Source organism: Pezoporus wallicus, unplaced genomic scaffold (genome assembly GCF_028554395.1).
Source record: "Pezoporus wallicus isolate ANWC-B61680 ecotype Strahan unplaced genomic scaffold, APGP_CSIRO_Pwel_v1 contig_6732, whole genome shotgun sequence".
NCBI classification, from domain to species: domain Eukaryota; kingdom Metazoa; phylum Chordata; class Aves; order Psittaciformes; family Psittacidae; genus Pezoporus; species Pezoporus wallicus.
Window position 1 is genome coordinate 2,912,355 of NW_026638638.1, and position 27,552 is coordinate 2,939,906.

The 27,552-nt window shown below is 39.5% G+C and overlaps 1 protein-coding gene across 8 annotated transcripts in view; it reads left to right on the forward strand.

Annotated features, from left to right (window-relative positions):
- ZNF385B (zinc finger protein 385B) overlaps positions 1–27,552 on the forward strand; it is a 176,704-nt gene that overhangs the window by 23,819 nt on the left and 125,333 nt on the right. For 4 of the 8 annotated variants that reach the window (XM_057411671.1, XM_057411673.1, XM_057411672.1 and 1 more), the window contains exon 2: positions 12,840–13,142. In XM_057411671.1, the coding sequence (XP_057267654.1) occupies positions 12,842–13,142 (301 nt within the window). In that variant the 5' untranslated portion in view covers positions 12,840–12,841. Of the gene's footprint in view, positions 1–7,907; positions 7,927–12,839; positions 13,143–20,592; positions 21,003–27,552 lie in introns of those variants that run through there. The other 4 variants (XM_057411674.1, XM_057411679.1, XM_057411680.1 and 1 more) reach the window with 4 other exon arrangements.

The following is a 27,552-nucleotide window of genomic DNA, read 5'->3' on the forward strand; positions in this document are numbered from 1 at the left end:
AGTACAGGAAACAGTCTGGGGTGTTTTAAAGTAACTGACAATTGTACTAACAGTCATTTAAAGGAGAGAAAGTAAGCTTTTTGTTGAGGAGCATGGAGAAATATTACCTTGTGCTTCTCATTGCTTCTGGTTGCTTATGTGGGGGAGAGGAATGACAAATCCTTTTCTTTCCATATACTTTTTTTTCCAGATTTTCTTTCTTTAGATGACCCCTACTCTTCCTTAGGGGAGCTAAGCTGTAGTTTGGAAGTGAGTAGTGTGCTCTGTTCATCTGCCCTGCCCCACATGGTGAGAATGCTGGAGGAGGTGATGTGCTCATGCTGGCTGAAGGCATCTTCTTTCAGCACCTGCTGCCAAGCTTCCAGGAGGATCTCTGCTGATTCAGCTGTATTGGTGTGGGCTGTAGAACCTGGGGGTCTTACAGCGTTGGGCCCCTGCAGAGACCTTTGCAATGCCCGTCTCTCATTATTGTGCAGTACAGACCTTCGTGATCTCTCTCCTTTGTGTTCTGTTTTTCTGATGTTAATGATTTAAAGGAAATTTTGCCATGTTTTGAAATTCCACTTCTTAAGGGGTGAGCTTAAGGTCATCTGTGCAGACAGTGATGTAACTGATACACTTGTGCCTCAGTGAAAGATTTTCATGTACCCGGTGATTTAGAAATGTTTGGAAAAATGCACCGGTGGATGTATCTATTTTCCCTGCTTGCTTTAGATCTTCATAATGTACCAAAAAAGATTTAATTGGATGGTTTAAGAAGAATGTGTAGAATTATTTTATGTAGCTTGAGTGCTTAATGGCCCCAGTCTGGGTAAATTGCTGTATTCTCTGTTAACCATCTATAAATGGATATGACAGATGAAGTGAGTAAGAGTTTATGCTGTTTGTGCAGCAGGCAGATGTCATGCTAATGCTGTTTTTTAATTGCCTTTTAATTCCTGTATATGTATGATAGCACATGCGCAAAGGGTAGAAAAAGAGCTGGGGCTGGGCAAGAAATTGTAAGATGGAGAACAGCTGTCACAATGATAGCAGTAGAGAGATGCAAAGGAAGGAGGCAGAAAAAAAGTCCTGTCAGCAAGAAGGACAATTTCTAAAATTTCTCTAGGCCAAAGAAATCTGAGTTCTGCAGAATTTCATCTTGCTTCTTGGTGGGCTGTTATGTGCCTTTTGCCACTGATGACAGTGAGAATCTTTTGCTGCTCTCAGGGTGTTAGAGGTGAGCCCAGTAACACAGTGTAACTTGCTCTTGATTGACTGCATGTCTGTTACAGTGCAACTGACCCTTCTTTTATTGGGCATTTAGAGAGCTATAGCCTCCTGACCTGTTTGATCTAAAATCAACTTAACCTAGTAAGTCTCAAAAAGTCTTATAAACTTGACAGCAGATGGGACATGCTTTTTGTTTAGCCCTGCATATACTATCTTGGTGGGTGGTAACTGCCTTAGGACAAAATCAGCATCCCACCAGTCACCATCTGGGGTGGCAGATGATATGTGGGACTGTCATGAATAAGCATTCTGATGTTTGTAAATGTCCGAAGGAAGACACTGCTTGTTAGCACGGCAGTTGGTATGCAGTCAACACTGTGAGAAACTCACTTTATGCACTAATCAGCGAAAGCTGAAGCCTTGGGTCCATCGCTGTAATATGGGTGGGTGTAAGGTGATTCTTCCACAGTTTGTTCAGTTTGATGGTGAAATTGAATGGCCCTTATTTTGGCAGACCTTTAATCTTCACTGATTTTTGGCACAAAAGCACCATTCTTTTGTTTCTTAGGTACTGTGGCAGAGATAAATTTAGAAGCCTCAGATCATACCTGATGCTGATAATGAGCACAAATGCATGCTAGAAAATATGCCCTTGCTTTGACAGTGTAGACTGATTTGACGGGTGAAGGGAGATTTCCATTCCAGATGCAAGAGTGGAAATGCACATGTTTTGGCCCACCTTTACACCCATTTTACCTTCTTCCAGGTGGGGGATACACAGACAGAGGTGTGAACTGTGAGAATACCCACAGGCCACTTCCTTTCAACCTCTCTGTTCCTGGCTCAATGCACTAAGCCTGTCTTCCAGACATAAATGCCTTGAGAAATACTATTTAGACCAGTTTTGTTTGGAGATGTCATTTGTCATTGTTATAGAAGTATGATATACAAATAGTGTACTGATTTTATACAAATGAAAGTGAAGAAAACCAAATGTTACCCCACACAAATTCTTAAGTACTGCCTTTCAGTTTACGGTTAAAATGTAAAGGTTAGAGTTATGTCCAAAAGTTCAAACCCAAGTTGGATTAATGCAATAGTATCGCTGCACTGGCTGGAATGAAATGAGGAGCGTTTGTCTGTCAATTTCTATAACCAAATGCACTCATTCTAGCAGGCTCATAATTCAGGGAAGAGCAGTGTGGGTTCTCTTCAGCATGGAAGCACATGTGTGTGCTATTTCTGTATCAGGGTGTGAAATAACAGCAAAAGGCTGCCTCATTTTTTATGAATGGAATTGTGTAATTTAATGTGGAACATAGGTATTCAGATTTTGAAGGCAGCAGTTGCTTAAAGCCTGAGGTGACTGGCAACTCAAGTTTAGGAGAGGTCTGTACAAGCTTGGTGTATGGGCAGGAGGAATTAGGGAGTGGTAGTACCTTTGGCTCTGCCAGAGGCCTCTCCAAGTTCAGTGTCAGCCCAAAATATGCTGAGCCATGGTTACCTTTGACAAGGAAAATGATAAGTAAAGGATTATGTTCGAGGCAATGCTAACTTTAACCTGGTCTTTTCCTCCAGGCAACTTCAAACTAGGTGATCCATTTGCCTGTTCTCATGGTCTGTCACTACAAGCTGGGTAATTCTCTTGTAACATAAGTCTTAAGTAGTTAATACTACAAAACATGTGCTATGTCCCCTTACCTTTGTACTATGAGGGACGCTTGTTTTCAATATTTTTCAGATCCAAAAGGGAATTAATTGTTTACATGGACATTGACAGTTTCTTATGGGTAACTGATCTGGGACCATCTTTTTAGGCGCACCGCTAGGATTAGGATTTACGATTGATGTTCACTGCTGCTGATCATGCTTGCAGTTTTGAGCAGGATTTTCTTTTCTTTGTATCTTAGTGCTATAAAGCAAGCTGATGTGTCTCAGTCTTGCACTGCTTCTGAGTGTAGGTTGCTCTTTGTTCATGCCCAGCTATTATTTGCGCAGTCCTCAAAGTTCTTGCTCTTGTGTCCAGGGGCTCTTTTGCAGCATTACCAGGCTTTATCCTGAATTAATGATTTCCAGCATATCTTATATTCAGCTCCTAACGTTGTCAGACTTAGGCTATATGAACAAGACGCTGTTTAATATACCTTTCTGCTGTGTCTTCCTCTTATGCTCAGGTGAGCTTTCTATTTTGAAGAAAGGTAGAAAAGGATTTTTGCTTCCTGAGATCAAAGCTTTATTTACCCTTCAAATGTGATTATGTTCGAGCAAGATAAAGCAGCAGCCAGGTACAAATACCCTGTGGGAATCTCCCATTATGTCAGTGGGTTTTGATCTTTATTCATGCAAATTCATGCCTAAAACTTTTTTTTATAATTAAAACAGACGATTCACTAGAAATACTTTACATCCTGTATCAGTTCTCTAACTAGTTAGAACCCATTTGCTTTGCAGTGGTTATTGTTAACTTATGTTTTTAGAGATGATTCTAAAACATATAGAAATATATTTTTCTTAAAAACAGCTGATTTTTCTTTTTTTTGGCGGTCCTTTTATTGTTGAAGGCAGGTTCAAACTATGTCCTCTACATCATTTTCCTTTTATAAGTTTGTTGTCAGCTCTTCCAAGTTGTAAAATCTGGCTGAGATGCATCTAATTCATGTTTTGTTTTATTCAATGTACCTCTTTTTTTTTTTTTTTTTTTTTTTCTGTGGAGGGATACAAGAGGAGTCCTTTGATTTAAAAGAATACTTGGATGCAGTATTTGAAAGATGCAAGTAAAAAACCTGATCTAGCAACTTTGCAGAAGTCTGGAGATTTAGAAAATTATCTTAGAGACAATATAATTCAATTTATTTATTAATTTAGTAACTGATAAGACAGTTCCCTAGTCTCAAGGGAGCAGATTGTGAAAATGGGCAAAATTTGGAATACGCTTAAGAAAACTTGCTTTGTTCATTACTACTAGTAATACTAAAGCTTTATTAATTAATTAATTCAATTAGGTACCTAATTGAATAAAGCTTTTGAAAATTTTGATCTAATTTGTTAGGGCTTGCTATTAAAATGACTTGTGCTTTTCACATGTTCAACCTTTTAAAAGCATCCCACCTATTTTTTTTTCTTATTACTGGTTGTTTTTGCTGGCTGCTTGTCATTTTGACACATGACGTGTTTTAGTCCTGGCTTTGACCAACAAAGAACTCACTTAAGTCTGTCTATATTTTTGGGCGTTTTCCTCCTTCCTAGATGTTGCTTTAGAAATACAGAATACCTGGTGTTTAGGTCTTTGAAGAAAGCTAGAGTTCCTGGGTGAAATAAGATGTAAATATAACCCAATACTGACAAGCAGTGATGTCTGGGATATTATGGGCCCTTTTTTGTTTCAGTCCAGCCTCTGTGGTTTAGTGTCCTATGTGTTACCTAATAGAATAAAACCTCAGTGTGGTTATTGGACATGTTGTATGGATTTATTCAACAGACTTGATGGAGAAAACTACGGAAGCCGAGTATCAATTTTCCTGCTAGGTCTGTTCTCTCTGATAGATTTAGGCATATGGTAGGAGAGGACAAAAGTCCAAGATGACATATAGAGCCATGTGATGGACACTTTGGGTATCTAGATTTTCTTCTGCAGTGAGGTAAGAGTACTTAAAGTAGAGTGTAAATTAACTGAAGTTAAGTGATGGCTTCAGGACAGGTTCCCAGATAGAAAGCCCCAACTTGTCCAAAGGTTTATGAAGCAAAATCACGTTACAATAATGCTGGAAAACTATCTGTTCTTCTTGAAGCATAATCCAAAGTAGCTCTCTGGTCTCCAAACTTGATTAATGTTCTCGGCAGCAGTCAGATATGTTCTGCCAGGTGAGGTTATATCTCTTTGGCAAATAAATTGATATGTAAATCTATTCTTGTTAATGTAAAAAATGTCAGAAGTCTGTAAGTATGGGGACTAAAGAGGAAAGGATCAACCTTATAATTAGAGCTAGCTACAGACAGAGGCATATGCAACTGCAGTCTGTGATAATCCAAATTGAGAGTGATATTATTTACTGCAGTTTAACTGAGCTCACAAAATAGTACAGTAGGCCTAATTTTAAGTTTCCTTAGTATGGACATTTTCAAGGCTGGTAGAACAAAGCAAAACACTAGCTGCTTGAATGTTTTTGAGTTTTCTGAATTACCTTGTACAGAACAGCTAATGTTTGTGGTGTGAAACAGCCATCTGTTTTTGTAGTTTAAAGGGAATCTCGTTCAAATGTTAAATACTCTAAAATGTGTTAGTGAAGAGGCTGTCATACTACACCATTCAAAACTTCTCAAGGAAACTGACTTCCTCTTCTTTGCACTGATAAACTGGTATCAAAATACAGGCAAAAAATTACTTAACCCAGTTTGGTCAGTGTACCATGATTGTCCTTTATCTGTCACAAGGAATAAAAATGTATTTTTCAGAACCATCCAGTTTTTACTGTAACTTTTAATTAAAACATTCTATGTGCTTTGTGAGCAGAGATGAAAGAAATAACAAAGAGTTGATCAGATGTGTATGGATGGGTAATAAAAAGTTTGACAGGTGGAAACACTGCAGGATACAATGCCTTCTTGAGGAATTTCAGAATAAGGTGAAGATGAAACATGGCTGTTCTCTGTTTTGATTTGTACTGAAAGAAGGAGGAACACATCTTCTGAAAGAGAACTGGTTCCTTAAGTGTATGGGGGATTTTTCAAGGTTGGCTTCAAAATAGTCTCTAGTGCTTTTTTAACACTCTAGGATACTGCGCACAAGGCACTATGCATATGCTGTTCACCACAGTATCCCAATAGTACTTGTTGCCCAGATGGTGCAAACCATATGCCTCTTGATAGTTTATCTATGTTTAGGAAATACTATTTAAAAATATAAGAAAGGTCATAAGACTTCTCTAAAGCAGCTCTAGTGAGTTTCTTTCAAATGATGCTCCAGACATATTCAGGATAGTTCCACATCTCTGCCATAAAACATTCACACACAAAAAGAAAGAAGGAAAAGGAAAAAAAAAAAAAGGGGGTGTGTGGGGAACTATGGAATCATACTTGCCACAGTGCAAGACCACAGCTCCAAATGCGTGCATGCAGACGTCGCTGGTCCATCTGCATAGATAGTTTTTCTCCATAGGAGGTCCTTAAGAAGTGTACAGCACAAGGCTGAGTCTTTGGTCTGTCTTTCTCTTCTCCCTCCTACCCCCTCCCCACCCCGTCTGAATGAACCTTTTTGAAAATCTAACTATATAGAAAGCCAGTTAAAATTTATATTTGTTCCTGTGTCTTCCATAATTCATTTGACAATTTCCAAAGGCTAAAGGAGAACATTCTCTTTGCCCATATGTCAGTTGTTAAAAGTACATTTTCTGTTTTGCTTACCTGGCACACATCCATAGAGGAATGGCAGTCTAATTGCATTTCCAGCATAGTGATTCTTTGAAGTATCAACTAATTAGGAATGGACATTGCAAAAGTTTAGACCAGCACTTAGGAAAAGAATGCTTCATGTAACCATCACTAATTTGTTAGGATAACGAAAGCTTATTTCCTTTGAGTAAAGATTTGCACATTCTCACCTACAGCAGTGTAATACATAATGCTTCTTTGTAGCTCCTCTGAAAGCACAACTCTCTTTAAAATTAGCTAAACTGAAAGGCTAATTGCCTTGAGCTTTAAGTACAAAGGATGTCCATGCTCAGATTTTTTTTTTTTGCCAGCTGCAAGAGGCTGGGAAGATGTGGTTTCAGAAATCCTAAGAGGGTATCTCATGACACCTAAGAATTTTAATGTTGTGTCATAAATCACTAATTTATTCTCACTCTAGTATTGCTTGCAGAATCTATGCAGATCAGTTCTGTGTACTTGGGAAGAAATGTGATGGGGGGACAACTTGTTTAGTCAGGTAACAGCCTATGTCAAATACCTGAAAATACCTGTTATACTTGCATTGCTTCCTCTCTTTTATCAAAGTAAAGATGAGTATATCTGGTTTGAATCAGAACTTCCTTTTGCAAGAGAAAGTGGCAGACTTTGAAGTACCTGTGCAAGATGAATATGGTTTATAATCCCTTTACAGACTTAGATTTTTTTTTTATGGATCCTTCAGCTGGATGTTTTCTAACATACTCAGATGCTTCTCTTTGTTTCCCATTTTTTGGTCTCGTTTTCATGTTCTCACCTTTCAGTTTTTAATTGGTTCTAGTCCTCTAAGTCATTGAGTAAATACAACTACAGTGACATAGCAGTACCTTTGTAATAATGTGTGTGTCACTCCAGTGTGATTCACAGAATCATGTTCTTTTTGTATGGGACGTTTTAATTAGTGGATATTGTTACATATCAGCTGCTGCTGAGACTCAGCTTATACTGTGCTGTATCCAGGTTACACAAAAGTGGGAGCTCACAGGATTGATCCACTGTATTTTGCTTATATAATTTCCATCCTTTCTCCCTTTGAAAGAACTCATGTTCTTGGTTTTATTCTTGTCTACTTTTGAATAGTTCACAGTCGTGTCTGCTATAACTATTACTCTAAATGATTTTTTTGATTATGCAGAATATAATCATGCAACTTCTCTTTATTCTCAGTTCACTGACTGCAGGCTCAAGTAGCTGCTTCTGTTACATGATAATGCTATTGAGCTATGTGTAAACCTGAGGAATGAAATGGCCCCATTTCATATCTGACTCCTGGTGAGTGAGAATAAGTACCATCCAGAACTCTTCAAAATCTGTCTGCAGTGAAAAGCTCTTTTTAAAGGATAAAGAAAGACACTTGCCAGATTCTTGCTTGTGTAAATTTGAGTGACTAGGAAATGTATAGAATAGGAAGATTAAGTTTTTTGGTCAGTGAGCTTTCTTGGTTTTGTTTTTGTTTTACTTTTTTAATTAGAATTTAATGTGTATGTACAAGTGTCTTTCATAAAAGTAGAAGGCTTTACAAAGAAAGGTTACCTCTTACAAAATAAATTGCATTCGTGGTGAGATTCTTAACACTGCCTCAGTGAAGAACTGTACTCGTTCTGTATATCCTAGAGCCAAGATATTTCAGCATAGACTTTTAAAAGTGTGTTTTTCCAACCCTAACATTAAAACTGTGTCTCCTTCTTGTCTTCTTTAAAGACAAATAGGACCTTTGATGTACTAATCTATTTTTTGAACAGATACATACACCACAAGAACTGATGATGAAAGCTGTATTGCTGTGTGAAAGATGTGCATACTGTAAAATCTCAGTGGGTGTTTGCCACCACCATTTTCTTCTTAAACACTTCAGAAGGGACTGGACAAGACTGTTGGAACAAATGATTTTCTACACCAAATGTTCAGGTGTCTCAGATCCTGGGAAGTTGAGGGCTGGAATTTCTGTGTAGGCACAGGCAGACTTCTGAGGAATAGTGGGGTTTGATCTCTGGCTGCATGTACATGTCCCCTCCAGGATGGACGGGTTAGAACATGCTGCTGGAAACCCTCCTAAAGCTGAAGTTTAGTGTGCTCAATGTAGGTATTTTTTTCAGGTGTGCTTTGCATCTGCTGCTCCCATCAGTTGTTGGGAGGTCACTGCTGCTTATAATCAGGTCACCTTTTAATTTAGATGTGGAGCTTTAGGCAATAAGGGTTATTTTGAAATTGCAGCTTGTGGGTTTTTTCGCTTGTAAATTAGTAGCAAGAGATTGATTTGAAGACTCCTTTGTCCTGTGTTATGCAAAGGAAGAAGGTACTTTGTAGTCAGAGTGGGTTTAGAACTATTTTGTTTTTAAAAACAAAAGTGAAACTTGGACGGAGGTTTCTTTTTGTTTGTCTGAAGGTTGTTAATTCTAGACTGGCAGCTGGGATGCCTTAGGGTGTAGGTGCAGAATTTGAGTCCTTGCTGTGATTGGTTGTTCTTTCAAGGTGTGTCCATACTGAAAACATTTTTGGCTGTGTCAGGAGTATACTTTTGAGGCAAGTGTTCTGATTTTCCCCACTTGATTCATGTTTCAGTAGTCTCAGACTTTACCAGCTGAAAGGTTTCGTTCCCTTGCATGAAAGCAAACCAAAGTGTGCAGTTCAGGAGAGTATGTATCTTGTGGTGCAGTGATAACAGGCTAATGCAGTATCAGGCTGGTGGTTTCCAAAACGACCCTCATTTGAAAGGTTCTGGTGCTGTTACAGGTACTCAGCAGGAGCTGTTGGCTCCATCAGTATGTCTTCTGGTCCATGCAGCTTTCTAATGCAGCTGTTTGCCATATTTAAATTACCCAAACCAACTGAGTTTGACTAAGTTCTTATAGATTATTGAAATACTGAAATATATTAAGAATTATTTGCTTTCTGCAGTCAAATTTATGAGATTTCTGGTGAGCCAGGATTTTTAAGCTGTTACCTATTATTAAATAAGTATAGCATCTAAACCAATGTAATATAAAAATAAATACTTTTGTTTCAAAACATTTACTTTAGGGAGGAAAAGCTACAACAGTGCTGTTACAATACAAATACAAAGAAAACAAAGGGGTCGGGGACATTATTTATGGTTTAAAAAATACACTGAAAAGTAACAAATACCGAAGCTCTAAGCAGATTAAATTTTCAGATGAAAATGCCATCTAAGCTCAGCTGAGTCAAGGATATTGGTTGCTTGCCTTGAAATATGATACTTAGGCTTAAATGATTTAGTGTGACAATGTCTAGCCTAGGTTTTCAGGATCCACTAGTATTTTGTTTTTAAAAGCAAATAGGTTCCTGTAGCCTACAATTACTTTTAATAATGATTTTTGGTTTTAATATTTCATGTGATGTATATATTAATGAATGTATTGTTTATAGCTTTTACTTGATGACAGGACTTTGTTATATGAAACACAGATGAATAAGTCTTTGTACTGTTTATCATACTTGATTGGTGAATCATGCTGGAGGAGGAATCTGTATAAAACTAAGATTTTAAGCATGGGCTAGAGTTAGGAATGTGATGAAATTCACTATCTCATCATATAAATATCATTCACATACTTGCGCCAAAGAACCAAACAGACTTTTCTGGTAATATACTTGTCTCAATAGCAAGAGGAGTATTCTAGTATTGTTTGTGAATGCTACACAGTTTTGGGAAGGATTGCTATGACTGCTTTAGTGTTTCATTTTCTGGGTGTGCGGAGGTTTGGTGCCTCATTCCTCCTGCTTAACAGAGTGGTAGGTGTGCAGAAAGATCCACGCTGGTCTGGTTCCTGGGCTGAAAGCAGGACCTTGCATTTAAAACCTCTTTGCTGGGTCAGCAAACAGACCCAGGGAATTACAGGGCAGTCAGTCTCACCTCCGTATCTGGCAAAATCTTGGAGCAGATTCTCCTGGAAGGCATGCTAAAGCACATGAAAATCAACAAGGTGCTTGGTGACAGCCAGCATGGCTTCACAAAGGGGAAACCCTGCCTGAACAATTTGGTGACCTTCTGTGATGGGGCTACAGAACTGATGGACAGGGGTAGAGCAGTTGATGTCATCTACCTGGACTTGTGTAAAGCGTTCGACACTGTCCCACACGACATCCTTGTCTCTAAATTGGAGAGACATCAGTTTGATGGATGGACCGCTCGGGGGATGGCTGCACATAAAGAGTTGTGGTCAATGGCTCAATGTCTGGCTGGAGACCAGTAACGAGTGGCGTCCCTCAGGGATCGGTGTTGGGACCGGTCTTGTTTAACAACTTTGTCAGTGACATGGAAAGTGGGATTGAGTGCGCCCTCAGCAAGTTTGCCGATGACACCAAGCTGTGTGGTTCGGTTGATACTCTGGAGGGAAGGAATGGCATCCAGAGGGACCTCGACACGCTTTAGAAATTTAACCATGCCAAGTGCAAGGTCCTACACCTGGGTCGGAGCAATCCCAGGCACAGCTACAGGTTGGGCAGAGAAGAGATTCAGAGCAGCCCTGCGGAGAAGGACTTGGGGCTGTTGGTTGATGAGAAAATGAACATGAGCCGGCTTCAGTGTGTGCTCGCAGCCCAGAAAGCCAACCATATCCTGGACTGCATCAAAAGGAGTGTGACCAGCAGGTTGAAGGATGTGATCCTGCCCCTCTACTCTGCTCTCGTGAGACCTCACTTGGAGTATTGTGTGCAGTTCTGGTGTCCTCAACATAAAAAGGACACAGAACTGTTGGAACAAGTCCAGAGGAGGGCCATGAGGATGATCAGGGGTGTGGAGCACCTCCCGTATGAAGACAGGCTGAGAAAGTTGGGGCTGTTCATCCTGGAGAAGAGAAGGCTGTGTGGGGACCTCATAGCAGCCTTCCAGTATCTGAAGGGGAGCTATAGGGTTGCTGGAGAGGGACTGTTCATTAGGGACTGTAGTGACAGGACAAGGGGTAATGGGTTAAAACTTAAACAGGAAAAGTTTAGATTGGATCTAAGGAGGAAGTGCCTCACCACCCTTTACTCTACACAGCCCCACTCTGGGTGGCATGGTTTAGTGTTGGGTGTCCCTGCCCATGGTGGGGGGCTTGAAACTACATGATCTTAAGGTCTTTTCCAACCCTAACTATTCTATGATTCTATGCTTCTGAAAACTGAATGTATATATATATATATATATGTAATTTCATATATACCTATAAATATATATATAGGTACACTCTTGCCTGGAAAGAGCTGCTCCTCTGCACAGCTCCCTGAGCCACCCTTTGGTAGATTAAGAGTATTTGAGTGGTGGGAGAAAGGAATAAAGTGTAAACAGGAAGTTGTTTAGCCAAGAAATCTGAAGTCTTTTCTATGTTAATTTCCAAAAACCTTTTCCCCATTACAAAGAGACCCCTTCCCCCACCTTTCTTCTTCTACTGATTTAGAAGCATACCTTAAATGAAATACATGCCTCCACACCTCTGCCCATATATATAGACAGTTCTTTGTGGAGCTTGGTTCGTTTATCATGATGAGGTTTTGATTCTGTAGGCACAAATGTGTACTTCAGGTTCTTGGATTGTTTTCCAGGAACTGTCACTTACTGTGATTTGTGTAGCTCCCATAAGACTAACATCTAGCTGGCATTTTCTCTCTATAGTAGTTTAATTGTGAAGGTGTTGACAGTTTACAAAAGCATAGTCTTAATGTTTGTATGGAGGGAGGCTGAAGGTTTGGGTGTATGTAAAAGTGGAAAGTATTCATTAGTATCACTTGAACAGTGCAGTCTTCCAGTGTTTCAGTAACATCTTTTGTTGGCATCCTTTTTGTTGAGTAATTTGGGGCAGTGGGTACAACTATGGGCATTGGAAAGTAAAAAGCTCTGGAACTAGTGTTCAGCAATGCAAAGGAAATGTTTCTGAAAATAATCTTAAAATCTGCTAGAGATGCAATAATAAATCTGCTTTAAAATAGCCTACAGAAAAAAATTACTTGTTGAGAGCTGTTGTGCGCAGACCATAATATATTGCCAACTTATTACTTCTGAGCTCTGTGGTGTGTCACAAATTCATGTATTTCTCTACTAAGTGACGCCTCCACAATTTGGAACCTTATTTGTTGGAACTGGTCTTTGGTTCGTGTTGTGTAACATTTTAAAAAAGAAAATGCTGATTTAACAGTAAGCATTATTAGTCGGCTTCTGGTAACAATTCTGGCTGTTTGCTTTGTAGGTATGAAGCGTCCATTAAGTCCTGACCACGTCTTTGAAGATGGGATTATGAATCAACCAGCTATTCTACAGAGTTTTGAAGAAAAAGGACTGAGGAATGACAGGCAGGACTATCAATTAAGCAAAGAAAAAAAGAAGATACTGTTTTCCTTTTGTGAAGTGTGCAACATACAGCTGAACTCTGCAGCACAAGCTCAAGTTCATTACAATGGGAAGTCTCACCTGAAAAGAGTGAAGCAGCTAAATAATGGAAAACTCCCTACAAGTACAGCTCCTGGCACTTTGTTTGCAAGTACAAGCACAGGTACATTATTAGTATGAGATGCTGGATTTTGGTCAAGAAATCTGAGGAAGCTTTTAAACTCTACCTTCCCCATCTAACTTAACCAGTAAACTTAATATAGAGTAATAATACTAGTAGTTATAATACTTTGCCATGTTTGGAATTACTGGTGATTTCTCTTTCTGTGAAGTCAACTTGTATGGAGGCAATATTGTGTTAATGCATGATTAATGGCTGTATTGAGCCTTGTGTAGTTGAGATATGGTCTATTTCAAAGTAGCTGTTGTGGCTCTAGAGAGTCATGCATTTTGTCATCTGCTTTTGTTCCCAAAACAAAATTCTAGAAGGATGCTGTGCGCACAGGAGAAACATCTTAAAAGAAATGTGGTAGTGGGAAGAGAAGGAGTAGAGCTGGAATTCACAGGCCTGGCCCTTTCCTTGTTTCTGCTTTCAGCGATCTGGATTTTAATTACTCTTATTCAAGTAAGAAGTAATTTGAAATAATAGTTTTTACTTACTGGGCAGAACAAAGGTCCCAAATGCTTGGGTAAAACGCATTCAACATGTAAAGGTGCAAAGCACAAAATGTGCCTTTTAATTTCAGTATTAGACTCGGCTCATAGCTATTCTGAAAAAGATGTAGTCTTCCCTTACTTCTCTATGCATATAAGAAAGTAAGCACAACATATAAATGATTCAGTCTTCTATGGTTGGTAAGGGTAAGGATGTTGCAGCTCTCCTTCCCTTATTTTAAGGGGTACCAGTATGCCATAAGGTCTCTTGCTTTGTTGTTCATAGTTTAAGGATTTTGCTGAAGGATTATCCTTTTTCTGTAATGTCCCAACTGATACAGCACAATAAAGCTGCTTTTCTTACTGATAGTTGATATACTTACCTTTTTTTTTTTTGTTCTTTTTGTTAAAGAAAATTCAGGGGGTTTTGACATTCCATAGAATCAAAAAGGGCCAAAGTTGATCTTGGGAAGTATTCTTTACGTCACAAGCATGTATAACAAGTTATTCTTTCTAGTTCTGAGATACATAAAATGCTGCAGGTTTAAGGACTTATTGCCTAGCAGAAGCAAAAGTTGCTGTTTATTAACACTTGGTATTGATGAAGTAACAAATCTCAAATCTTCATGAAAAAGGTTTTATTTTTTTTTAATTAGCTACATGAGGGGACTTGCTTTGGGGTTGTTTTTGGTTTTGTATAGAAACAGTCAAACTGCATTAAAGGGTTTAGCTTTTTCTGATTCTGATTCTTAATGGATTTGGCTGTTTTTGAAGTCTGTGGTATTGTTTTGTTTTGTTTAGAACCAAGTAACATAAGATTATCACTTGGGTAAGGCCTGTGGTCCAAAAGATTAAATTCCCGTTGAATAACACCTAAAATTATTTGTGTGCATTCTTAAAATTCCTTAATATCTATGAGAAATCCTAATTTATAGACCATTTAATATACTGCTTAGGAGCCCCTATGAGAATAGGACTTACTGAAATGTAATTCTCAAAGAACGCTTTCCAAAAATAAGTAGAAATTAATTTTCCTATAAATTGACATCATCCAGGTTCAGTTTTAATCCATGTCCTCTGGAGTGTCATTACCTCTCATAATGGGAGTCTGACTTTCCCATTTCTTTGGCTAATGTTGTAAACAGAATTAATTGTGCAGATGGTATGAGAACATCCACAGTGAACAGACTTTATTCCACGTGCGAAGGAAGCAAATAGCCCCTCTCATACTTCATTGTTATAATTGCATATCCTGCTATCGAGCCCAGTGGTGAACAGTTCAGCACACAACAGAAACCTTTGCAGAAAGCTTCCTGAGATCTCTGTTTGGAGTTTTCCTCTGTCTTCATAAGATGAATGTGAAATCAGTAATATTCTGATTGGAAAAAAAAAAGTCATGGAAAATACACATGATTGTGGATATTCGTTGAAAGTACAAAACCCAGGTTTACAGACCTGCCAGAACATTCTTGATCCTGTGTGACAGAACTGATGTGCACCACCACTGCCTCCAGCCTCCTTGGCTCTTGGTGGATGTTCTTCTAAATGGGGATGAACATGACAAAGGAGTTACGAGACATATTTTCATATTAATCCTCTTCTGAGGTCTTCTCTGTGACAGGTGGCTTCAGGTAGTTATAAAGCGTTCTTTGTAATTGTTGGCTTTCACTGCGTATTACAACTATAACCTCAGTTTGTTGCTTGTAACTTTCAGTAATAGGTTCTTATTGTACCACTATTGAAGAGTTTACCAAGATCTGGTAACTGAAATTCCGTGTCTCGGCAATAATGCTCCGCAATCTATAGATGAGGTTTTATATATTTAAAGTCTAGAAATCATTTTAGAGGTAACTTTAAAGTTATCTCTCTGTGTTTTAGAATAAGGGTACAATTGTCATAGAATTTCAAAAGGCATTTAGCAAAATGTTTTCTAAAAAGCATACTCTGTTTTTATAACTTATTTTGCCTCCCCCGCCCCATTACTGAAATCTAGAAGCTGTTTTGCTCTTGTAGCTCTACCTGCAATTTTAGTTAATTTATAGCAAGTAAAATCACAAATAAAGTTTAACAGCTACTTCATATTGAGCAAATAAAGAAAGAGATGAAATTAGAAGGCTTTGGTGATCCACTCATTGAACTAATTTTCTTTAGTGTTAAAAATTACATGTGAAAAAAGCAGTATTCTATGGGAAAAGTATATTGCATGTGATGTTAGAGCCTTCGCTATTGCTTATGTTAGTGTTATCAGTCATGCACATTCTCTCATACTGCATCTCAGGCTGAAGTTTGTCAGTGATGCCGTTCCCAGGGGCCCATCCCTATGTGTGTCACAGGCGTATCTAATGTATGGCCAGGCTTCTGTCAGAAGAAAATAAATGAAGTCTCAGGAAAATAAGAAAGTGTATATTTGCTTCCACAGCTTGAACTGGAGATTATTCAAGTTATTTCCTATAAGCAGGAAAAGAATGGGGTAGTTCCTTGCAGCCTTAGGAGATGTATTTTGGAGTGGGCCTGCTAAATGCATTTCAGCAGCATGACTTGCTGGAGCCTGCAGCGGTGACAGCCGTGGGGCAGGTCACAGCTGCTTGGAGCACCCTAAATCCCACTTGTCACCTCGAAAACAAGGGCTAAAGTGCTTGCTCCTCAAAGGGAGGAACCAGTTTGAAGAGAATGGTAACTGAAGACCGCCTGCCTCCTTGCCTGCTAGCACACAGCTAACGTGTTAGCGGTTCAGGCTGGAGATGCGCGAGCGGTGCGGCTGCGGTGCCGCACGGTGACACCAGGTGGTGCTGCAGCCCGGGCAATGGAGCGGTCGGCCGCGGAAGGGGTAGGCGCCTGCTGCCTCTCTGTTCTCTTAGGCCTTTTGTATTAAGTGAGCTATCTGTAGGGGTAACAGCGACTGGTTCATAAATATATGCTGTGGCCAGTCTTGTGGGTGGCTTCGCTATGTTCCTCCTGGTTCTCCTCTGGAGGTGACACCGATTTTTGCTCCAGAAATTCTCATTACATGTTCCCTGGGGTGGTATCTTGTGGTGAATTGACTCTCCTTTGCCCTCATGCTAATACAGGAACAGTTGGTGTAGTTTTAAGAGTAAATGTACTATAATTACCCATGGAAGTCCAAATTTTACAGATCCCTGGAAATGGGTAGGTTAATTTCACTTTAGTTATAGAAAATGCTCAAATTCTAGAAGCGGGCAAAGCAGAATCACTTTTTCCTGGGTTCTGGGCTGTTTAAAGAGCGTATGTGCTTTAGTGTCTGGCTGGCACTCATTAACGCCTGTTTGAAGACTTTTCTATAGGTCTGACTGGAAATGAGATTGGGATGTCAGTCCTCTCACAGTGTGTTCTTGATAACAGCTGTGCCTTTTTGCTCTTGAAATCTCTGACCTCGCAGGACAGTTTTCAAATGCTGTGGGATCTGTGCTGTGACTCTGTAGGGAACAGTCCTATAAGTTAACCTGTTCCCCTGGGATACTGAGGAAGTAATCACAGTATGATTTCCTGAGAGATTACGTACATGCAGTTGTGTGATCTGGTTCACAGCCAGGGATCTATTAAACTAACAAAATAAACACATAAATTACTAGACTTATGTTGTGTTCATGACATAAATCAGGTCACAAAAAGTAATGTTTGTGTGATGGAGAAGGTAAAGCAGCGATATTAGACATGGGAGGAGAAAAGAGGGAGTATAGAAAAGGCAGACTTTTCTCGCTTTTGGGAATAGAGATTGGAATTGCTCTGCTTCCTTGTGTGATGCCATGTTAAGTTGTAAGTCTGAGAATCCTTTTAAGTTAATGGAGGCAGGGAGGCTTACAATTAAAGTGCTCAGAATTATCCTTCAAAGAATCCATAGACCATATAGCTAACTTGTGTATTAGTTTTCCAAATTAAGTGTCTAGAGTTGGGAAGTGTGAATAGTGTCTCGTGTTCCCCTTTGGTCTGGTGCAACTGAGGAAATTTTTTTTTCATTAATTAAACTTAAATTACCAGGTGACTAGGTCAGTGCAGGATTAAACTACAGTCAGTTACAACAGAAAGAAACTACACTGCATTACTCTGATTTCAGTGGAGTTCTCCCTTGGTTTTTAATTGTCAGAAGAATCTGTTCATAAGTGGAGGTCTTTGTTATGTAGGTTTGAATCCTCAGCTGAGCCAAGACTAGCTTTCTGGCAGGTAGAATAGTTGCCATCTAGGTCTGCCTTGTGCCAGTTTAATGGAGAACAGAATTTTTGCTTACCTTAAGCCTCTTGATCTAGGTCCTCAAATTCCTCATCAATGTTCGTCTTTCCTTTTTCTAAAAAAAGAACAAAGATAATCTGATTTTTATTACAGGAGATCTTTATGAATTATTCTACCAAGCACTCAGAGGGATGCTAAGCAGCAATCAGAAGTATCTTGAAACAGTTTTGTGAGCTGGGTCCTACTAAATGCATGCATGCATAGCTATAGAAATAGTGTGTAAGTCTACAGAGAGGATGAGGGCAGTATAAATCCTTGTGAGTTTACACTTCTTGTGTTGCGCCAAAACCTTTTTTTGTTCTTTCCTCCGTGTGTGCTGTCTACAGCCGAACCTTTTGGAAAGCAGTTGGAAAAAGGCTGCTGCTGTGGGGGCATGAGGTGGACTGGTCCCTCGGGCCTTCATCCTTCTTGCCCTGTGTGGAAGGGGGTTGCTCCCTCCTTTGCTATCCTACTCTGTGTAAAATCTGCTTTTCTATTTGGAAAAGATTAGACTATTGCTAAAAAGCCTTTCTCCAGTGTAATAATAAAAAAAGAATTATGTTCCCGTAATACAACTTAAATCGGGGAGCTGATTAGAAACTTAGTATTTCACTTTTTGCTGCAGGGTACGTTGACTGCTTTTTTTACTCAGTGGTCTTTTGAACAAGACTGCATTTGGTAAATGGTTCCACATTCTTTCCACTGCTTGAATATCTTCCACAACTTACTCAAGAAGTATGTAATATTATGTAACTTAATGTTTTTCTTTCAATATGAAATGTATTTATGATAAATGATTGCTGTTTGTCTTCACAGCAGTTGTGATTAGCTGCTCTGAAATTAAGGGGCTGTGTTTTATTGTTTTGGTACATTTGATACTCCTTACAAAATGTTGATGATGAAAGCTAATACAAAGGGACAGAGCTGACATTAAAGATGGTTTCTTGTTTATTAATAACTACAAACTATATCCATTATATTCTGCATTTGAGTAGCTGCAGCATGAAAGTATTGGTAAAATCAATAAAAAAAGTAAGGAGTTGATACGTGCCTTCAGTGGAAGCCTTAAGGAAAAAAAATAAAAAAGGAAAATTATTGTTTCATTGAGGTTGGTTGTTTTCAAGTAATTGGAGCAAAACATTAAAAAACTCCCTTATGGCAAAATGAAAACCCAACTTTTTTTTAAATTGGTAGAGATTATCAGACCAGTTATTTGTCTGTAGCCTCCACTTCATTCTCTAGGAGGTAGGGAGCACATGAATGAGATTTGTAAGCAAACAGATGAAGTATGTGACTAGTATGGAAAAAAGCGGTTTATGGAGGGGTGGTGGTTTGCATGAAGTGGGGAAGGGTTTCAAAATAAAATTGGCTACCCCAGTAGGCAAGCTTTGCTCTCAGCTTGCACAAATATTTTCTTGTATCAAAATTCTCTGCAAAATTCCTTCTCTGAGAGTTTTACCTCTTTCAGGGGCAGCTATGCTGTTGTAAAGAACTAGCATTTAAGACATCAGATAAACAGATGTTCTAGAGTCTAGGACAAAAATACAGCTGCTCAACAGCCATGACTTCCAGCTGAGAACATCTTCAGGAGTGGTGAGGTAGCAACTTCTGCTCAGGCTGGGGCGTCTCCCTTATAATTTAAACAGCCTGGAGAGCTGCTGAAATCAGTTGAGTTCATGTTGCTCTAAGGATTTCTTCTTCACTATCTCTTTGAAGGTTGTGATCCGTGGTTTACAGGTATAGACAGCTGAGATGAAAAGGTATCTGTCAATGCAGAGCCATCGCTGTTGGAAATTCAAACTGAATAAAAGTGATTTCTGGTTTTAAAATGACTGAAAAAATATCAAGTCAAATTTGTTTATTATTTTTCTCTTGCAAAAGTGAAACATTAAGTGTCCTATCTGTGATCAGATCCTGCCAAAATGTCTCTCATAGTTGTTAGTTGTCTCATGACACAGTAGTATATTTGCATAATTGTGCAGGTATTATAATAAAAACTCCTGCGCCTTTCTATTCCTTTGCAAACTTAACCTAGTCGTGATTACATCTGGTTCTTATTGTACTGTGTATCTCTGTGGGTGTGAGTATGCACAGAGACGCATGCCCTCTTACCTTTTTTGGGCAAGAAAACGTATGGAGTACCCGAAAAAAGATTTACATAGTGGGAAGCCTGTGTGGGAGTACTACAAGCATGAACTTAATAAGCCACGGAGATTTTTCATAGTAATTAAAAATTATTGTTGTTTTAAAGGACAAATGTACTGGTCCTGTAATGTCATGGTTTTAGTTATTGTTTTTTTTTGTACAAATGCTTAATCTGCTGGACTGTACAGATCTCTACTGGGTCAGTATTCTGAAATTTTTAATCCAAATATTTATGCTTCTCTTTAATACCTATTTGTTTATGTATCACAGACTTTGTCTATTATGTGGTTAAAAAGTACTTATTTCTTCATTTGCATAATTGCAAATTAATCTTACTTAGAAAAGCTGTGAGGAATCATTAATTTTTATTGGAGGATTTTCTTCCAGTAACGAACCTCATCACAATACAGGCTACTGATTTTTCCCCTGTCTCGTGTTCATTGTAGAAAAGACAGAGCTATTTTTAACATTTACACAGTCTAGATGGATGATTCTTCGTTCTGTGTGGTTTGGAGCTGAATCTGTAGAGCCTTTCATAATTGTATCTTTCTTTTTTTTTCCTGATGGTTTGTTTGAATTTGATCACTGTAGCTGATTCCATGCATTGATAATGAAAGCTTGGGTTGCCTGTTTCTCAGCATAAATTCACCTCAGACTTCTACTTTGACAGTGCTCTGTGTTTCGGTACGCATGAAGATACAGAACTGAAATTGCTTTGCTTTCTTTACAAATGACTCAGAGTGTGCTTGTCCTTCCTTAAAATGTTGCCAGCGTGTGAAGGATTTTCAATGAGCAATGCAATAAGCCGGCATCTGGGAAGGTTTGAGGCTGCACTGGTATAACAGTGTACTGTCACACAGTTGATCAGGGCTGGAGCCAAGTCTCTGTAGCAGCGTAGATCATATTGGTCACATACTGGAAGTTTTGTTTATGTAACTTGGTTGCTGTTTAAGCTGCTTAAATAGTATTGCCATAATGTGGAGTGGACTTCCCAGTAGAGGTGAGCATGATTTTTATTACTAAACTTCACTGAATTTCTCTCTGATATGATATTAAGAGTGGATGTTTATATCTTTGGCATTATTTCTGTGTGCATGTTGTTTGTGTTTCAGTTATTCCAGTGGGAAGGTTAAGAAAAATGGCAAGGCATATAATGCATGTTTTTCTTCTTGTCTTATTTCAGTATTTAAAGTAACTCTAAATATGTGGTAAGCTCCCTTTCATTGCTTGCTGTTTGCAGAGGATATCTTTCCAGTAGGTGACTTTCTATGCATTTTAAATGGTTTTGGAATGTGTCAGTGAAGCTGTATTATTGTTATGGAAAGAAGCTAATTGACAGTGTGACTAAATACCTCTTACCAGAGCTTGCTTTCTGCCGTGTTAAATCTCAAATTATAGTTATAATGATACGTAAAATGCAAGAGCTGTTGGATTCTCCAGATAAACTAAGAAAGTACAGAATGCAATAAACTGCATATATCTTGCATATGTCTGTCATTGTTAATATTAAAAGTTATGACCTGTCATGCCAGGACAGCTTCCAGTAATTCATTTGCACTGACAACTTGCTTTGAGAAGGGTATAAAATTACTGACGCTTCTCCCTAATCAGTTAAATTTGAGATTTAGTGCAGTAAGTTTTATTTAAGGGAACAGATAGTGTGCTAAAGGTAGCCACAAAGTTCTAGTAGTAAATCTTTAAGCTCGAAAGAAGCATTATCATGAACTAAATAGACTTTGTACTGATGTATTTTTAAAAAAGTCTTTTATTGAGAATTTCACCTATAGCAGAACACACACACACAAAAAATAGTTCAGCTGAGTTACTTATTAAACACATTGGCAGAACAGGAATGCTTAGATTGTGGTGAGACCTGCTATGATTATATTTGCATTTTCTGATAGTAATTTCCTTTATAAAAGGAGGAAAGATGCTAAAAATATTTATTAAACTGTTTTGCTTGCTTGCTATAGAAATGTCTTTGCTTACTATGTAAAGACTGCTGTGGTTTTTTTTTATGAGGAACTAGGACAGCTCATGCATTTTCCTGCTAAATATATTTATGAGGCAGCTGTTTTATAGCTTTCAGCTCTAAAGTTATAGATAAGTGTGTATTTGTTTGACAGAAGATTCGAGAATTTCCATTTACTGCCAGTACATGTAAAGCTTGGCTAAGCAGACTGCATCAGGAGCACACACCATTTGTATTAGCCAATCTGTCTTTGCAAGTCCCAGGGCCACTATCTAGCTAGAAGCCACTGTGTGCTTTTGAAAGCATGAAATTAGTTTTATACTGAGCACATGGTTTCTCATTTAGCAGTTCTTTTTATGGTAATGGTCAATTTATGGTTCAGTGCCAGAATTTTGGTGTTCTGTCAAAGCTGATAGCTTCTGCTAAGGTGTTCTTTGGAGATAAAAACCAACCAGACAAACCCCAAAACAACATCTCCCCCACATTCACATCCCCCCCCCCCCCCCAACCCAAAAAACATAACCCAGCAAAAATGCAGTTTGTGGTGGGGATCCTAGGGAGACCCTAATAAAGGAAAATTCTCCCCAGTGACTTAAACTCTTAAACTACTTGTATTTCTGATAGCATTTTGGAGTTACTTTGTTGCAGTTTTTCAGATAACATTTGCAAGCATGTTTGTCATTCATGCCGTAAATATTTTAAATTCATTGTCACCTTCTTACACTTCATAGGGTTTTACAACCACTTTGCAATAAGCTTTTTTCGATGACATGGAAAATTACTGTCCGTCAATGCTAATTTGCTTTGTGTGTGTACTTAATGACCAAGGACAAAATACACTCAAAACATGTACATGAAGCACCCCAAACGTTCAGGAGAGATGCTTTTTAGAGAGCAATTTTAGACCATGTTACAAACTTTGCTCTTTCTTTGGAAATCTGTAGAAGTCAAAATCAGTTGTTGGCAACTACTTTTCTAAAACCTTTAATACATATAATTCATAAATTGATGAGCCATCACTTTTTACACTTGATTCATTCTTGGAAGAGGGCATTCTAAAATATGCAAAGTTTCACCTCAGCATGGGGAAGAACTTTACGTACAGGGTGACAGAGCACTGGAACAGGCTGTCCAGGGAGCTTGTGGAGTCTCTGGTGGTGGTCAAAACCTGCCTGGACACATTCCTGTGTAACCTGCTTTAGGTGGCCCTGGCTTGGTAGGCGGGGGTTGGACTAGACAATCTCCAGAAGTCCCTTTCAACCCAATGATTCTGTGGTTCTGACTCAGTCAGAACTGTTCCCTCACCAGCAGCTGTCCTTAGTGAAAGACTAACATTGTGCATCATCAGGCTTTGCTTGGGTTACTTTGTCCAGCATGCATCACTCCCTCTTGTACATTAGGTAATTTTAAATTGTGTTGTTTTTAATATAGGCCCCTATAATTCTGTCTTGGTCCTACAATAAGGATTTTATTTTATGGTACAAAGTTTGCCTCTTTGCTCAGTTCTGTCTGCAAGGGGTAAAATTTGACTTTGCGTTTTGTGTGGAAGATATTGTGAGCTCTAGAACTGGGAATGTTTCTCTCAAGTGCTGAGAAGAGGTTCTGAGAAGCTACTGATAGCGCTTTCCTGGGAAAGAAGAAGCTGCAGGCCATAGCTTCTAGAAGCTTACTTAAGACAGTGTACCAATTTCTTACTATTCCATCATCATGCAGGAGGAAGAGAAGTAGAAGCTATGGTGATTACTGCCCTTCGTCAAAGACACCTAGGTGCAGCAGAGTATCACTTCAACAAAGCTCCATTCTCAAAGCCATGTTGTTCTGGATCATCCTGTAGTCATGAAATAGATGTACACCGAGATGGTTTTTTATACAGTTGTTTTGTTGTTTTTTTTTAAAAAAAAAGTGCTGTTATTTTAGGACCTTTGAATAATTCTTTTCTTGCTATTCTTCAGTGTGTGTTTAAAGGCTACCAGGCAGAAAATATTGTTACAAACATTTGGAAAACAATGCGTGACATGTCACTACCATGACACATAAAACTTGTTTTATTCCTTCAAGTGCTTGAGCTAGAATACATTTCCTTGTCCTTTAATTCTTTCTGGGACTCTTTTTATCCATGCTTTTTACTGCTATGAATACAAGCTTGTCACATTTCAAGCAGGCTAGTCCTTTGTTCAAAGATGATGTTGTTTGTAAGGTGCTTTCAAGCTTCGAAGATCTTGCATCCTCTTCCCAGTGTCCTTACTGCTGCATATTTCCCCTCCTGCTGTTTCATATTGGTAGGTAAAGTGAGAAGCAAGTTCTCGTGTGCTTGTTACACTGGACAAAACCACTTCCTGGTAGGGAGCTCTACTGTTTCAAGAGCTATTTCTGAATCAGATTGCCAATTATCACCCAGCACTGCAATTTTAATTTCTTGTCCTTTAGAAAACATCAGTGTTCATGTATGGTGATCTTCTGCAGTGTGAGAGCATTTGGGGATTAGCAGCTTCACTACTGCAAGGTTACTTACAAGGTCATTTTGAATGATACTGTAAGCTAAGAGGAAAAAATGATTGAGGAAGTGGTATGGGGCTGTGAGCAATTCCATGTTGATCACTTGACTTTGGGACCCAAGTCTAGCCAAGCTCTTTGTGGAAATCTTGAATTTGCCTTATTTAGTGAAGGTCACTGATGATTCCTGCCAGAGGAGGTGAGTAAACTGGGAACTGTAGCTTACTGTGACAGCCCTGTTGAAGCCCTACTGCTGAAGCTGGCGTTCATGTATGTTTTTCCCTGTCTATAGGCCAAAGAGCAAGCAGAGATGTTCTGGAGGTCTCATCCAGAATGCTCAGCCAAGAAATTGTGTCTTTCTTTTCATGTGTTTTCTGTTGGATTCTCAGCAGTGCTCATAACATGACCAAACGAAGGAAGGGCAAATGAACCGAGTAACTTCCTCTTTCATGTGTGCTTTTTGTTCCTTTAAGAGGATATTTTTCTTAATATTTTAATTTTTTCTTTTTTGGAAGTGAGGAAAGCAGGGTGCTTTTTGATCTGCATGGGTGCAAGGAGAGTACTTTTATATTGACAACAGCAGTTAGGGCAAAAGAAAGGCTAAATTCCTTAGACTTGGGCCTATCCTGGAAAAGCTTTTTGTCTGTGACTGAGCACTGAAGGTCTCAGGAGGGGATAAGGAAGTCTTCTTAATGCTCTGTGAACAGAGAAATACAGCTTCTACAAAGCACCAAGATTTTCTAAGTCGCATAGTGTGTCGTATAGGAGCTACCTGAGGGAAAGGCGAAAGCTCAACGGACAAAACTTTCTGGTAGGCAACTTGTGAAAGTGCCAGATTTTTGACTGGACAAGAATTTGTGGTATGATGCATTTGGTGCATATGTGGTGGTTCTGGATCTTGTCTGATGCAACCCCCATAATTATATGAAATAACCCCCATTTTCAAGAAGGGGAAAATGGATGACCCAGGGGACTAAAGGCCAGTCAGTCTCACCTCTGTGCCTGGCAAAATCTTGTAACAGATTCTCCTGGAAGGCATGCTAAGGCATATGAAAAATCAACAAGGTGTTTGGTGACAGCCATCACTAAGGGGAAATCCTGCCTGACCAGTTTGATAGCCTTCTACGATGGGGCTGCAGAGCTGATGGACAGGGGTGGAGCAGTTGATGTCATCTACCTGGACTTGTGCAAAGCGTTCAACACTGTCCCACATAACATCCTTGTCTCTAAATTGGAGAGACATCAATTTGATGGATGGACCACTCGGTGGATAAAGAACTGGCTGGATGGCCGCACACAAAGAGTTGTGGTCAATGGCTCAATGTCTGGGTGGAGACCAGTAACGAGTGGCGTCCCTCAGGGATCGGTGTTTGGAGCGGTCTTGTTCAACAACTTTGTCGCTGACCTGGACAGTGGGATTGAGTGCGCCCTCAGCAAGTTTGCCGATGACACCAAGCTGTGTGGTTCGGTTGATACCCTGGAGGGAAGGAATGCCATCCAGAGGGACCTCAACATGCTTGTGAGGTGGGCTGATGCCAAGCTAGAGGTTGGGCAGAGAAGAGATTCAGAGCAGCCCTGCAGGGAAGGACTTGGGGCTGTTGGTTGATGAGAAAATGAACATGAGCAGGCAGTGTGCGCTTGCAGCCCAGAAAGCCAACCATATCCTGGGCTGCATCAAAAGGAGCGTGACCAGCAGGGCGAAGGAGGTGATCCTGCCCCTCTACTCTGCTCTTGTGAGACCTCACCTGGAGTACTGTGTGCAGTTCTGGTGTCCTCAACATAAAAAGGACATGGAACTGTTGGAACAAGTCCAGAGAAGGGCCACGAGGATGATCAGGGGACTGGAGCACCTCCCGTATGAAGACAGGCTGAGGAAGTTGGGGCTGTTAAGCCTGAAGAAGAGAAGGCTGCATGGAGACCTCATAGCAGCCTTCCAGTGCCTGAAGGGTGCTGTAGGGTTGCTGGGGAGGGACTCTTCATTAGGGACTTTAGTGATGGGACAAGGGGTAACGGGTTAAAATCTAAACAGGGAACGTTTAGATTGGATCTAAGGAGGAAATTTTTTATTGTAAGGGTGGTGAGGCACTGGTATGGGTTGCCCAGGGAAGCTGTGAATGCTCCATCCCTGGCAGTGTTCAAGGCCAGGGTAGACAGAGCCTTGGGTGACATGGCTTAGTGTGGGATGTCCCTGCCTATGGTAAGGGGGTTGGAACTAGATGATCTTAAGGTCCTTTCCAGCCCTAACTATTCTAGGATTCTATAATTCTATGATATCTGTGTTCAGGTAGTTAAAGGATGCTTCCAGGTCTAGAGACTTCTGAGGTGGTTGTGGTTATGTTCTTCTTTGATTGTTTGTTTTGTTAGCTGTTTACTTGGGTAAAGTTTAGACTTTTACAGAGCTAGAAGACCGAGAGAGCAGGTCTCTAGGGTGCTGGTTTCCCTTCTGCTTTCTTCAGACATTCTGTAATAACATAATTTGAAGTCAGAACATATCACCTGGAAGTTTGTGACTTCCACCCAGCAGTTTCCATTTTCTTTCTTTAGGATAGTTTAAAGTAGAGGAAGCAGAGAGAGGATAAAGAGGGAAGAAAGCTGCCTTTCTGCTCAAACTGGATTAGAAGTTTTCACCTATGTGTGATCTCCTCTCATTCAGCCTAGAGTGTTTGCAATGATGACATCCTGAAATGTTTTATTTCTTAATAAGTAGAATGAAAGCATAGTTCTGGAACTCAACATGTAAATGCAAACAGAAAAGGAGGCTTTTTTTTTTTTTTTAATCAGCAGAACATGCTTAAGTGGAACATGGAGAAAATAAAGAGGTAAGGAAGATTTCTAGGGTTTATAGTGGCATGTCTGGATAAAGAGTCACAAATCACTTCATCAAGAAAAAGCAGACTAGTTGGAAAGAACTGAAGATTATTGTTAGGAATTGCAATTAGTGTACTCTGTCCAGATTTGTTAATGTTGCCACTGAAGCGTGATATGTCTCTAGTAAGGTTCTGAATAGTAAGTCCATCCTCTAAAAGTAATCATTTGTAGCAACCTTTTTAAGGGAACATGAATAGCACTTGGCACCTGTGTACTC